Consider the following 15,287-nt stretch of genomic DNA (forward strand, 5'->3'; position numbering starts at 1 on the left):
TAATATCAACATGCATTATTAGTCAAGATTCAAAGTTAGCCCAACCCACACAGATTTCTTCTAAGCTGAGAGTACATATGGAAAGGGATGACTTTATCGAGTTCCATAGCCGTAGTAGTAAGGTTCATCAGGGCGGAATCCATAAGCTGTGGCAGGGCGTCCAAGAATGCCAACTGATTGGCCAAAGCCATCCATTCCAAGGCTGAAAAGAGAAAAGGGAATGATAAGTTATATTTTTCATCACACATCCACACGGGAGGCCGGGAACTTTACACCTCCAAGATTTTCTTCCTAGCAGCAGAAGTGATTAATGCGGCTATCATTAAGCATTTTTCTTCTTCATATATATATACATATATATGTGTGTGTGTGTGTGTATGTATGTGTATATATACACACACACACACACGTTATATATATAATATATATTTAATACTAATTTTACTGAATTAATATAGCCACAAAAATGTGCATAATAAATATTTCTAACAGTGTGTGTTAAAAATGTTGGAAACCTCTGTCATCAGGTAGTATTCAAGACAAAGAGGAGGACAGATCAGAAAAGTTTTCATAAATTACATTTATATATGGCTTTTATGCCAGAATATGAAAAGATTTTATGTGCTAGCAATTATCAGTATAGTACTGTTAGGGAACGACAACACTAAAACTTGTAAAATGAGTTTTGTTATTGATAATACAATTTTTTTCATATAGGATTGTTAATAATCATGCATGCATTTTGAGTTTTAGCAGTAAAACTCTCACTCAGGGTCAAATCATACCATAAGCCTATGACTAGAACAGGACAAGGAATTTTACAACATTTGAGTTAGTCAGATTTGATCTGCAAATCCTTCTCTGACTCCTCAAAAAAAAAAAAAAAAAGTCATACATCTCTTTTGAATTACAACAAGATAATTATAAATTTTGTCAGTTTATTCTATGGAAATAATAGAAGCCTAAAGATGACCTTCGGCGTTATAATGACATTTGATACATGGATAAACTTTATTGCTTTAAAAATTATTCTTTCATCTATTAGTAAATTTAAAAGAAAATCTGTTCTCCAAGGCACTTTTTAAGGATCAGAGAATTATCCAACACTTAGCCAAATGACAAGGTCCTTATCTGGCCAGGCAAAGATGGCAGCTAGAACATGCTCATGCACAGCTCATGCAGTGAATGCTTCTGAGCTTATTTGCAATCAAAGGAAAACAATTTAGAATATAGAAACATGAACCTTGAAAAAAATAACACATTTAAATGATTTAAGATTATGTGAGGCATATACTAGATGGAAACATACTTTATCAGTGAAATCTCAGTATGATTAAAAAATGTACTCATGTAGGCACTACCTTCCTCTCAAAACTCAAAACGAGGTTAAGTTAAAACACAATAGAAGTAACAACTAAAATATTAAAGGTTTTAAATGATTTGTGTATGCGTGTACACATATGTGCATGTGTATACTGAGATAGGACTGAATAGTAAATATAAAAAACCTAACACATATAGGGCGTATTATTCATGTGAATCTACTGCTCAGGGAAATGGAATTTCTGAGGTTTAAGTTTTAGGTCAGCATTTGTAGTGAGTGATCCTGAAGGAAACAAACTTTTTGGGCTTCTTCTAAACATGTGTCTATGATTCTCCCAAAAATTGGTTGCAATTTTTAAGTCTGAGTTTTATTTTGAAATGGCAAAATAGACGTACATCCTTCCTACCTTGGCCTCCTGGGAAGAAAGATTAGTTTTATGATGAAGGGAAACACTGCTCTAGAGGTAGCTTTAAAGATGTTACAGAAATTAATGCAGTCCATGAACACAGATACACCTGCATCAGTTTAAAATTAGAGGAAAAGTCGGCCGTTGACATTTTTTTCTTCTGAAGCACTAAGGCTAACAAATACTCATGTATCCAGACAACTCTCAATTACGTAAAAGTTGACTGGATAGCTTATGCATTTCAACTCCTTCCTTTTTCATCTAATTATTACCTGCCTTCAGACACTGCTTATGTTTTTTAGCATCTCTTCCGAGGCCTAATAGCAGGAGACTTAGGTTAAGCTCGAGTTAATTTTATCTTTGTTTCTCAATCAATCTAGAGGCTTCCAAGGGCTTGGAAACAAGAGGCACAGAGTAGATCAGTAAAGAGAATACACAAAGACACCTTAAAAACAGAACATCTCACAGAGGAACTCGTAGCACTATTACTGTAATTCTATCGAAAAGAAGAGAAGCCTCAGAAGGGAGACTGTCGGCCATGTTGGCACAGAACAAGATGCTCCCCAGTGGCAATGTTGGTACCAACCCAAGCAATTCCTTGGGGTGACCTATAACACTATTGGGAATATCTGATTTTTGGCAGGCTTGTCCTCATTGAGGAAGGGACCTTAAAAAAGGTTCTGAGAGTGTGAGGTCATTATACATGCAAACTGCAAAACTGATTTCTATGATCAGTAGGCAAACTTCCGATCATTGTATTTCCATGTGGCTTGACAAGAGGGTAAAGAATACACTCGGACATTATCCAATCTGCCTGATGTAAATTGACAAATGGACATTCAGCTGTTTTTTTAAGGACATTCTCTGTCACACTGTTGGTAAGAATTTGCACTCCAAGTCAAGTTAAAGTAAGATCGAACCTTGAACACTGGCGAGTTTCAGTTTCTGAGCCTGCAAGTTTACTGTGATAAAGTTCTATTTATGCAGTCAACAGTTCACCCAGAGACATCTGTGTGTTCTGGCCAAATTGTTTGAACTTCCACAGATACCATTTGCAAAAAAATTTTAAGGAGAAAAATTAGAAACTCTAACAATGAGTTCTTCTGTAATGATCCATCACATATCACAGATGAACTTGCTGTTTAAAGAAAAGAATATCTGAAACATTATGACCAGTTTGAATGGTACTTTGACAGAAGTCCTAGGTCCTTTTGTATTATGAAAGATCAGCTATATGTACATAAGATCTTCTAAATAAAATTCACTCTGAAACAGAATAGCTTGATTTTCTAATCTCTCGTTTGGTTCTAATACAGAGGGGACACTGGACTATTCGGGATGCTACAACCTGAAGCTAGATATTCTTCTGGGATATGTGGATACATGCTGTGCTTTCTCCCTTGGAATAAAGATGTAGCCTTGTTACTTTTGAATCTGGTTCAAAACCAGGAACACCTAATCATAAGTTTTCCTTGAAACAGGAACATACAGATTCTTTATGTAAGTTTGTCTATTTGGAGGTGCCTAGAAAGGAAAATGACAAACTCTTTGTAACTAAGAAATTACATTTAAAATTCAACAACAAATATAGAAATCACATCAGGATTTTATTTTTACATGAACATTTAGAAACCTAATTAGCATTCAGCAGGCAGGAGGCGGAATTTTGCTGTAATATTTACAAGGCTTCAAACAAATTTTTAACAGCATTCATTATATTTCTAAACTTGCGATGATTCAGAGAGGGGGGGAAAAAGGGAATCGAGGCATGACAAGTGGCCCTTCACATGCAGCACATCACAAGGGGACCGGCAGCCAGTAAAGAATCGTAAGCACTCTGGGGCTCTACTTAGACTTCTGTGCCAGGGTTGACGTTCCCGTAGGAAGGGAAGAAAATCACCTACCTCTAGCTGTTTGTGAGGCTTAATTAGTGCATATTTGTAAAGCACTTTGAAATCCTTGGATGGAAAGTGCTGTATAAGTGAAAAGTATTATTATTTTATTAAAATTCGATGAAAGCAACACACGTCTTTATCTTCTTTGAAATTTCCAAGTCAGCAAAATGAATGCAGAGCAAATGATGACAATATTAAAGGATGTTAATAAAAATAAAAAATAAATTCAAGCCAAGTTCTCTTTTCACAGGTCACAGAATCTTTGGCTTGGAAATATTTTTAGAAATAAGCTAGACTGTGCTTCCATTCACCACATCCTTGACAGGGTCTATCGAATTCTTTGCAGAACATCTCCAGGAATGGGAGTACTCACAGGGCAGTTCTTCCATTGTGGGTCCGTCACACTGTTAGAAAGTTCTATATCTTGACCTGTAATCTGGTTGTATTAGTTCTAGAATTACCATTTGGAACCACAAAAGAAATCCAATTCTTCTTTAATATGGTTACTTCACAACTCTTGTTTACTCAATCCTCATGACATGGTTTCTCAAATCTTTACTAGCTGATTTGCTCTCTAAATAACTTTTGAGGGCTGCTGGGGTGGCTCAATCGGTCAAGCGTCCGACTTGGGCTCAGGTCACGATCTTGCGGTTTGTGGGTTTGAGCCCTACGTTGGGCTCTCTGCTGTCACCACAGAGTCTGCTTCAGATCCTCTGTCCCCCTCTCTCTCTGCCCCTCCCCCACTTGCACACATGCTCTATGAAAAATATTAAAAAATAATAAAATAATGATTTTTTTCAATGTTTATCTTAAAATGAAGCTGAAAATAATGTGATACTGTACTTATTATGTGGTCTGAAACCAGCACAGAATACAATGAGATCCTGTTTCTGACTCTCTAATAATGTAGGCTAAAAATGCACTGATCTTAAATTTTTTAAAGAGTCGTTACCACAAAATGGCTCACATTGAATGTATATGTGTGTGTATAGTTGTGCGTATGTACACACAGAGACACACACACATGAAATTTTCACACTGAATTTCATCTTTTTGATTTGCGTCTTTTTTTTTTTTAAGGAATTCTATTCTCCCTAAGATAAAATCCTTTAGAGTAATATATTTACAAGTAGAGGGTGGTGATTCTTATTAACTACCTTTGTGATCCATGGGATAATATCGAAGGCTAGAATTCTTTTGGGATTGTCAAGTGAAAGGACTTAACATAGGCTAACTTTTTTTCAGAGGAAGGATATTGTAGAGCTGTGTGAAATGTGATCTGATAATAGTTTTCTAGAACAGTTCATTCTTTTTATCAAATATTCCAATATATTTATCATAGAATCAAAATCAGTATTTTTATCTTCCTAAGTAGATTATAAATTGATCAGAGTAATTTCAGCTTTACTATGATTTGTCATGAGAAATTTAGTAATACGTAATTGTGGTAGTGAAATGTAATAGTGATCCTTTGTATCCATCCATCCATCCATCCATCCAAATAGTACATGAGTTCCTACAATGTGTTAAGTATAGTATTGACAGTCAATGTTAAAAAAAAAAAAAAAAAAAGATGTGGTACTGGAAAGGCAATAAGTAAGACATGATCCCTTGGCCATGCATTGGAAGCAACTAAACATGGAACAAAATTCTGATAATAATATGATGTTGTATTACCCGTAGTACATTTATAAATTGCTACAAAAGAATAGAAGAACAAATATTTAGTATAAAGTTAGAGTATAATAGAGGTATGTACAAATTGTTCCAAAAGAACCTAGGGGACTAGAAGGTCTTCACAGAAAATATTTTTATTTTAATGCATCTGTCACTTCCTGACTATATCTATACCTATCTATGTATCTTTTTACTTTATTTCCTATGAGACTATAAGTACCATGAATAAAGTTAAAGACTGTCACTGTCTTATTCATTGCTATATCACTAGCATCTAGCACTGTATCTGACATGCAGTGGGCATTCAAAAAGTATTTTATTGTATGAATGGATGAATCTAAAAGGACAAATTGGATTTCACAAGTGAAGAGAGAGTATTCCTAATGTGGCAGCCTGAGCAAGAGAGAGAAGGCACTGAAGAACAGCCTCTGGTTTGTTATGGTTAAAGTCAGGGTTACGATGAAAGCTGAACCCAAGTGGCAGCAGATAAGGCTAGAAAGGGATGTTAAGACTAGATTTTGAAAGCTCTTCATATGCCATGCTAACTATATACTTTGGGAAATCTGTCTACGATTTTTTAAAAAGGGGAGCAACTTACCTGTTTTAGAAAGAGAACTGTGGTCACTAATGGTGTTAGACAAAAACATGGGGAGCATTTAATAGAGAATATTGCGGCTGTCCATATGTGAAACAGTGAGAGCCCATAGAGGCAGCAGCAGAAATAACGATAATCAAATATGCTACCTTTCATGATAAAAAAAAAAAAATGGTATCACTGGGGTGCCTGGGTGGCTCAGTCCATTAAGCAGCTGACTTTGGCTCAGGTCATGATCTTGCTCGCAGTCCGTGAGTTTGAGCCCTGCATGGGGCTCTGTGCTGACAGCTCCGAGCCTGGAGCCTGCTTCGGATTCTGTGCCTCCCTCTCTCTGCCCTTTCCCTGCTCGCACTCTGTCTCTGTCTCTCTCTCTCTCTCTCTCTCTCTCTCAAAAATAAATAAACATTTAAAAAAATGGTATCAATTTCTCTTTTGAAATGGTTTTTTTAGTTATACTTTTACCATTTAGGAACTAAGAATGAGAAGAAAGAATATCAAAACTGGCTGAAATTTTAGAGGTTATAGCTAACTGGCATGAAACAATTTTGCCATAGAAATGTGCTTCATCAAATAACTAAGAGGGGTGCCTGGGTGGCTCAGTTGGTTAAGCGGCCGACTTCGGCTCAGGTCATGATTTCACGGTCTGTGAGTTCGAGTCCCACGGCTCAAAGGAGGCAAGAATTGGAAGGAGGCAAGAATAGAAATAGGGAGATTAATTAAAATGCTATGGAAGTAGTCAAGTAGAGGCATAGTGATTAAGAAAAGTAGGCAGAGCTATGTGTCTGGCCCTGTGCTGGACACGGTGGGAGATATAAAAGTGAATAAAAAGTATATCCCATCTTCTGAAAAAGAAAAAAAAAAGGCAGAACTTCAAACTTACTTTTAGGATATAAAAATCTGGACAAGATGTGGTTCCCACCCTAGCTGGAAGAAAATTCCAGATATAAAATCATAACTTAAAAAAAAAACAAAAAACATTGGGGCGCCTGGGTGGTTCAAGTCGGTTAAGCGTCCGACCGGCTCAGGTCATGATCTCACGGTCCGTGAGTTCCAGCCCCGCATCGGGCTCTGTGCTGACAGCTCAGAGCCTGGAGCCTGTTTCGGATTCTGTGTCTCCCTCTCTCTGGCCCTCCCCCGTTCATGCTCTGTCTCCCTCTGTCTCAAAAATAAATAAATGTTAAAAAAAATAATAAAAGGGGCGCCTGGGTGGCGCAGTCGGTCAAGCGTCCGACTTCAGCCAGGTCACGATCTCGCGGTCCGTGAGTTCAAGCCCCGCGTCGGGCTCTGGGCTGATGGCTCAGAGCCTGGAGCCTGTTTCCGATTCTGTGTCTCCCTCTCTCTCTGCCCCTCCCCCGTTCATGCTCTGTCTCTCTCTGTCCCAAAAATAAATAAAAAACGTTGAAAAAAAATTTATTAAAAAAAAATAATAATAATAAAAAAAAATAAGAAGCCGTAGTATTCCATGTAGATGAATACCACAGACTGTAGAAATAGCTTGCCTTTGAATTCGGTAGGAAGAACTAGACTATTCTGGCAGAAGAGAACATATTTTTCTTGAAATTCTTATATATAGTAACAAAAGAAGTATAAACTGAATGGGATAAAGCCTATAAAATTGCACCCAGCATTAGATGTATGATTAAATCAAGATCTCAATGCTTGTAATTTATAAACCAAACACTAGATGGAGAGCTTGTCTTATCACTGAGCATCATTTACTTTTACAAAGTTTTAAAGCAAGTTTTAAGTTTTATCAAATTGAAACTTCTTAGCATACTTAACATGTAGAGAACGTGGTTTCCATTGCATTTATCATATAGTCCATGTTCTCATTTTATAAATGTGAAATAATTTAGAGCTAAATAGGAATGTCATTCATATGCAAAAATGTTGCGAAGGTGGGGGCCTATGAGTCTTGGACACTGAAAAATGTAATGTGCGTGCATGTTAAGTACAACTACTATAGGCACAGCTTCTAACATTTTCACTGAACCTGTCAAAAGCACCTTGTCTCTCTAAATTTATATGTGACAAATGCATCTTTTAGGTTGCTAATAGGTGTTAGTTGTTGAACTTGAGCCTTTGTATTACTGAGGTGAACACAATTAAGCAGTCTTCTGATGAGCTTTACCAATATATATCAAGTTCAGCTGTCATTTCCCATTTAGTTTTTATTCTTAATCTTTTACACGCATAAGTATCAATTTTCCTTTTATTATGATAAAACTAAATGGTTAATGACTCTTAAAGAATATTTTAGTGAAATCGAACCAAGTAGTATTTTCCCCCAAATCAAGGGCAAATGATACGAGTAGTGGGAGGTTGTACTTAAAGTACTCATCTGGAATTTATTTTAAAAAAGTTTTTTAAAAGACATCTGTCAGTTCTAAGGGGATATATACCACCTTGGGGACAGATCCTTTCAATTTAGTTACAATACTATGATGCTTCAGATAAAAACTAATTTGTAGTAATGATGGGAGAAGCATGTGTAAAACAGTCACTGATTTGTTCCAAATGGTAAAGAAATTCCATTTTACTGATGCTCTTCTAATTTCATTTAATTCACACTTCTCTTATTATGCATCTTAATCTGTTGTTTAACCCATCTCCAGGACCTATTTTAATGATTGCATTTTTTATGTTGAGATGTTATAGTTGGCACTTTTTCATATTATGACATTGCACTAATTTTCCAAATTCCTTTGTCTTTTTAAAAATGTTATGGTCTAATTGAGAGTCTTCTATTAATTCTAGTTCCTGGGCATCCTAAGTCTCTTACTGTTATGCCTGACAGTTCTCCTTTGTGAGAATACTTTTCTTCATGAGCTTTGCAATTTTTTTATTGTGTTCAATTTCAAGTTGCCTTTATTTATTCATTTGCTTTTGCCTGTCTGTTAGTCCTTGAACTTGAAAATATTACTATAGAGAGGTTCTGTATTTGTTTATAATACACTGAGGCTCCAGGGGGTTCCACTGTCCCGAAAACATTTTTAATGATAATTACTTGATTTGGGGTTCACTAAATTGGATGAATAGTATAAATTCTGAACCCACACACGCTCATGGAGAAAGCTTGTGATTTCTTTCTCCTGGGTAACTCTCCTCCTAGGGCCTTGGGGCAGAAGATAAGTTTTGGCCATTTCTCTAGGCTGGTGAATTACAATCATCTAGTCCTTTTTTCAAATGATGAGAAAAAGGCAGCCCATTGCAGTTGTAGGCCTTATACAGGAATTCAGTTTCATTTTCCTTTACTATATAACCTATACCGAGTTCATCATTATTCTCATGCGTGGTTATTTTGCGTGTGTGTGTGTGTCCTACCTTTGTGAATTTGGCTGTGAACTGTAAATTTTTGTTAACATTTAGTCCACCTTTTTAATATATCTATACGGGGGCGCCTTCTAAGTCAGCCGGGTCTACCATGGTGCTGGAAGTCCCTTCCACTTTACTCATTATCTGCTCTGCACACTCAAGAAAAGAATTTATCAACCTTGTGTTCCTGTGACTCCGAATTGGCCCGCTTGAAGAGAACAATGACTTGAAAGAAATAACGGGAGCTAGGAGAAGGTATTTTCTTTTTCCTTATTTGTAGCAATTAACAGGAAAAATACTCTCATAGGTGCCTCATGGCAGCTGTCAAATGTGATTATCAAGCTGCAGTGAGTATTTACTCAAACCTATAATGGTCTTGAACTTTTAATAATAATCTTTTAGGGAAAGTATGCCATTCTAGTCATCTTTAACTTGTTCTTCAATTAAGTGCAAGGACTTCTTGAAATTGTCAGTTCTATACTATCAAGCAGTACCTCATTTCATAACACCAAATGTTCAGGGAACCCACTGAGCTGCTTAAGTAACCCCTAGGTCAATAAACCGAGTCATTAGCACCTCCTTTGAATAATTGTTTGTCTGTTACTGGTTCAACATTTATATAATCTGTCATAATACCTTGGTTTTTTAAGGTACAAAAATTACTGCTGTAGGCTTAAAGTAGTGAATATAACATAAGTAGCAATGTTTTCGCAGTGATAGTTTAACCATATTGTCTGGTACTGAGTGAGTTAAAGCCTGAACACCACAGCTAATTACTATGTAATGCTAACCTTAGTTGCTGGTTCATTTTGAGACTCTTTAAAATATGAACTGTGTATTTTACCCCTATGCACTCTCTTAATGATTTGTTTTTTTAGACTGAAATCACTTCCAGCCATCAGTTATACTCTTGGTCTCTACATATGCACTTCTCCAAGCACAAATATTTCTTTTTCCTATTGGTCTGCCAGCCCTGTCAGAGCAAATTTCACTTTAAACTAAATGCTATGATACTTAAAACCTCTTGGATTACTCAGGCTGCTAGTGTGATCTATGACCTTCCAAGAATGACAGCTGAACTTTCCAATTTGCTTATACTGCTTGGGGAACTAGAAAGCACATGCCAAATAGGAAAATGTTTCTGATGTTGAACAGAGAGAAGTTCTTGTTGGAGGTGAGAGCAGGAGACTATTAAGTACTGAAAAATACTAATAAGAAATGAAAAGAAACTAAACATGCTGCAAAGTCTAAGACCTTGAGCATAATTCAAACATTAATGCTAGTACTCAAAACTTTTCAGTCCAGTAAAAATATGAATAATGACCTTCGGTTACTGTAATTTAAGCACAATCCAGAATCTTAAAGTGATAATGCACTATCAAAACGAACAAGTTCAAGATACAGAATAGAATCTAAAATTATCATGAGTACTATGTAAAATGGGCTATATGAACTCCCCATCTTTCTTTATGAAACAGACAGAAATCCGACATATGGACACAATCAGAGTAAACAGGGCTATCTAACATGCATGCTACAGATCACTCTCTCATACATGAAAAATTAATGTTAAGCTTCTGTTAATACCTTGTCTCTCAAATCCCCAAATAAATAATACAGTTTGGGGATATTTTGATATACTTTAAACATTTTCACTTTCTTTTACTACCTTACAAAAGAGGTAGATAAGTGTTGTAAAAAAAACCAATCTCAAAAATCTTATCAAATATACGAAGCTTAGTGTAAAGTTTCCAATATATGTCATACTCTACTTATTCGTTTGTCTCAATAATTTTTAGGCTAATAAAAATCAAATGGTGGTTGATAAGTAAAGACTTTTTTTTGTACCTAAAATCAAACCAAGTGACATTTTTCTAAAATTGAGGGCACGAGTATATATATAATAGAAACTATGTTTAGACAAATTAAAAGTGTGTATTTTTATTATTTTATTTTTCTAATGTTTATTTTTGAGAGAGAGAGAGAGAGAAAGAGAGAGAGCACAAGCAGGGAAGGGCAGAGAGAGAGGGAGACGCAGAATCTGAAGCAGGCTCCAGGCTCTGAGCTGTCAGCACAGAGCCCGACATGGGGCTCAAACTCACAAACCATGAAATCATGACCTGAGCCGAAGTTGGACGCTTAACTGACTGAGCCACCCAGGTGCCCAAAAGTGTGTATTTTTAAATAGCTAAGCATGGAAGTGTGAAAATATGATCCAAAATAAGTTTATAATATTAAATATACAACAAAAGACATTGCCTTACATTGTGATATTTTAAAACATCTATGTTGGACACTGTTACATAAATACTTTCAGCCACTAAGTCAGGAATCACTACAGGTCAGATAAATATTTCATAGCTATTTAGTGTCTTCTAGAGCATTTAAAATCTCAGTATACTATATAATATACCAACACTGTATTTAGCACTAGAAAAACAGGGACTAAAGTAAATCTCTACTCTTAAGTTTTTATGAGCTCTCTTGTCCTTGAGAATATGTTTGTTATGTCATGGGTCTGTAAAAAAACAAAAAACCCAAAATCATTTTCTGTTTATGTCTACGGCTAATTGTAAGATGACTGTCAAGATATGGACTGATTTAAATCACTCTGTTCAACCAGATTGTAGTGTTCTGATGATACAGCCAGGTATTTCTATACCATCTTCACAGAACGGGGCCAGCACAATTTGGGCACATGCTGCAATGATACCAAGCAAATTAATTCAGTGTAGACTGGAATGTATACGATTCTAACAATTACTTTTCTGACTTGTACCCTATTGCCATATTTAAATTAAAGTTATTTTCAAAGCAACATAAGAAAACACCATACTTTTTTTAAAATCACTGATGTACATGGGCATTTTTCTCCCTTAATTTAAGAAATGGAAAGTATATTTATTAGCAAAACTAACTTAAGTATAAACTTATCAACAACTCCCGAATTTTATTAAAGTTAGTGGGGTGCAATGACCTCAAACCCAGAATATCTGGATATGTTTTCTGCTTCTACGGATATAACTTGTTTCAGCCTATATTTGTAACTGTCATAATTTCTTCTTGTAAAATAAGAATAATGGCTATCCCTTTTAACATCTGCCTTGAGATTATTATACGTCCAAGTCTCTTATAAGAACAGTTAAGAGATTATATATTTGGTGTTGTTAGTGTTATGACATATGAAAATGATAGAGCCTTCCCTAAAAATACTTATGAAATTCTGGCTCCTGCCACATGATCTAGACAGTTAAAAGACACTCGATCATATTTGGCATGCTTCTTACACATGCTTTCCGTTTGCTTTTATAGGGCTGTTACATAATTCATAGAGATTTATGCCTATACGTAGGCAACTAATTGTTATTGCACTAAAATAATGCCAAGGCCAATCATATCTTCCTTTTACCATAGTGAGACTCGACTGCTTGTATAAATAAGGTTATTCAAGCAAAACCCTTCAGATTCTATATCATGATTGATGCAAATGATACAACACATGTTGGGATGAAAATACCGCGAATGTCTCTCTGCATGCTTTTCTACCTTATTTTATATTCAGTGAGTTTATTTTGAAAGCAGTAAATCAAGGGTAAGGTTTTTAGTTATTCCACACAAATCATCACTTCCCAAACTGCATACATTTCTGTACTCAGGTTTACTGCTGTTAGAAAAGGGCACAGGTCACGGACGTGTCTAGGATAGGGTATTTTCATTCCATGATGTTCATTATCTTGGGGTTGTGCCAGCCCGACAATCTGGGACTTATAAGCAAAGTTGGGCAACTATCAGGAGAAATCTTCAGGGACACGGTAATGCACTGACTGTACATTTTTGAGATTATAGGCAGTATAGAGTTTTAGGCAGTATTTAAAACTAGCATATAGGTATAGCTAGATTAGGTTTTTCAAGTATGCAGGACAAGGAAAGATTACAAACTGACTTCTTTAAAATGACTATGGTGCCCACTTGCTGATGGCAAACAGTACCCCCCACCCTAAGACTTGAGGGGAAAAAGGCAAGATGCAACTGTAAGAAAGTGTAATAGTTTCTTTTTTCCCCTTAGTGTATACAGAGAACAAGTTGAATTACAATAGTCCAATATTTATAAAGTCCTTAAAACCCAGAGAACTTTAAAAAAAAACAACACAACTTTTTGAGACTTTTAAGAATTCCTGTGGGTTTTTTTTTTAACCACTTAAAAAAAGATCCTAGCATTAAGTTTGAACACCCATGTAAATATAGTTTTATGGGGTTTCTTGTATCAATTTGAAAAGATGTAAGTTTTAGGTTACAGTTGCAACTTAAAAATTTACTTGCCTAACTATGTTCATAGAAGCCTCCTCCCATCCTTTCACATTTGAGGGGCTCTAAATTAGCCACCTGATACTGTCCACACAAATCTGGATTCCTTTTTAAGATTGTATTGCCTTTTAATTTCTGACAGGCCAAGGTGCTTTGTTTTTAGCTGGAAGAACCTGAAATGGAAAGAATTTCTGAAAAAATGGGATGTATCAACTTTAGATAAACTTTAGATATTACTTGAAACAGAATGCAGATATATGTTCACAAAAGAGAAGATATTCAGGAAATCATTAATTATGCTCCTGTTTATAAGTCTATTCAAAGGACTAATTATTTTATAATATTTAACTCAATCAAAGGGAGTAAGAAATAATTTGTTGATCGTACCTCTCCAGTCTGAAATGAGACTGTAGAAAGGTATAACTTTTACATGAAAACCAACATAGACATACACAGATTTTAAATTCACTAAGAATTAACAGTTAAATAGATATATACATTTTAGAAAATTACCAATCATTTTTTCTCAAATGTAAAAACAAAGTAACATTTGAAAATTGATTTTATTACAGGGGTGCCTGGGTGGCTTAGTTGGTTAAGTGTTTGACTTCAGCTTAGGTCATGATCTCACGGTACGTGTGTTGGAGCTCCACATTGGGCTCTGCGCTGACAGCTCGGAGCCTGGAGCCTGCTTGGGATTCTGTGTCTCCTTCTCTTTCTGCTCCTCCCCTCCTTGTGCTCTCTCTCTCTCAAAAATAAACATTAAAAATTTTTTTTAAAAAGAAAATGGATTTTATTACAGACTGTCCCATTTGTCTCTCTGAAGTAGGTCTGAGTTCTATTTATTTGCTAGAGGCACTAAGCAGTTATAAAATTACTAAGTGGTCTGGGCTACTACTTAAAGACTGCATGTTGGCCTAAAATCCTTACACGATTATAATCTGCAGGATAATAGTACATAATCAATCCCCTTAATTCCAGACATCTCTTCCATTTCCAAACAACTACCAATGGAGGTTTATTGTCTTTTTTTTTTTAATGAGAAAACCTGAAACAAATCATGTGTAATCTGAAACTCTTTCAATTAAAAGCTTTGAGAATTCATCAATAGCTATGATATCAGTGTAAATCAAAGACTAAAATGTAGGGTCATGTATTCCCTTGGGAACAGCTATCTGCCTACCTACCTACCCACCTACCTACTATGTAAGAGGAAAGGTTTCTATTCAGTAAGAGTAGAGATAGGTGGCATCAGAAATAAACATTCACATCAAACTCTGATACAATGCCTTTCCTAAAATCACACAATTATTCAAAGTATGTTTTGTAGGACACTGATGTGTTTGTAAAGAGGCATTGTCTCTATTACAAAGCCACAACAAGCTGCTGTCTGGACACTTTCCAAAGTGCTTACTGTTCTAATGAAGTAACTAAATTCTAGGGAATTACCAGACCATCAAAGAATAATGTTTAATTAAACGGTCTATATAATTCAGGGGCTATATTTCAATAATAATGTGACTCTTTGTCAAGTATTGCAATGCTTAGCTTAAAATGCAAAAAATCTGAATCTATCACTCTATTTACTTTGTTATCTAAGAAAATTCTTCACAGTATCTTTAACATTTTTTAAAATTTTACTTTTCTCCAGCTTCGAGATATAATTGACATAAAACATCATCAGATTATCGGATTTTTTTCCTTAAAAAATTTCTAAAGGCATACTTTTGTAATGGAAGTTAAGAAACTGCAATATTCTAAATAGCATAC

The 15,287-nt window shown here is 35.6% G+C and overlaps 1 protein-coding gene across 4 annotated transcripts in view; it reads right to left on the minus strand.

Annotated features, from left to right (window-relative positions):
• Positions 1-15,287, minus strand: part of KIFAP3 (kinesin associated protein 3) — a 353,458-nt gene continuing 338,171 nt past the window's right edge. For 3 of the 4 annotated variants that reach the window (XM_049633903.1, XM_049633900.1, XM_049633902.1), the window contains one exon: positions 1-202. In XM_049633903.1, the coding sequence (XP_049489860.1) occupies positions 94-202 (109 nt within the window). In that variant the 3' untranslated portion in view covers positions 1-93. Of the gene's footprint in view, positions 203-13,085; positions 13,691-15,287 lie in introns of those variants that run through there. The other variant, XM_049633901.1, reaches the window with a different exon arrangement.

The sequence above is a fragment of the Panthera uncia genome, chromosome F1 (assembly GCF_023721935.1).
Source record: "Panthera uncia isolate 11264 chromosome F1, Puncia_PCG_1.0, whole genome shotgun sequence".
Lineage (NCBI taxonomy): Eukaryota > Metazoa > Chordata > Mammalia > Carnivora > Felidae > Panthera > Panthera uncia.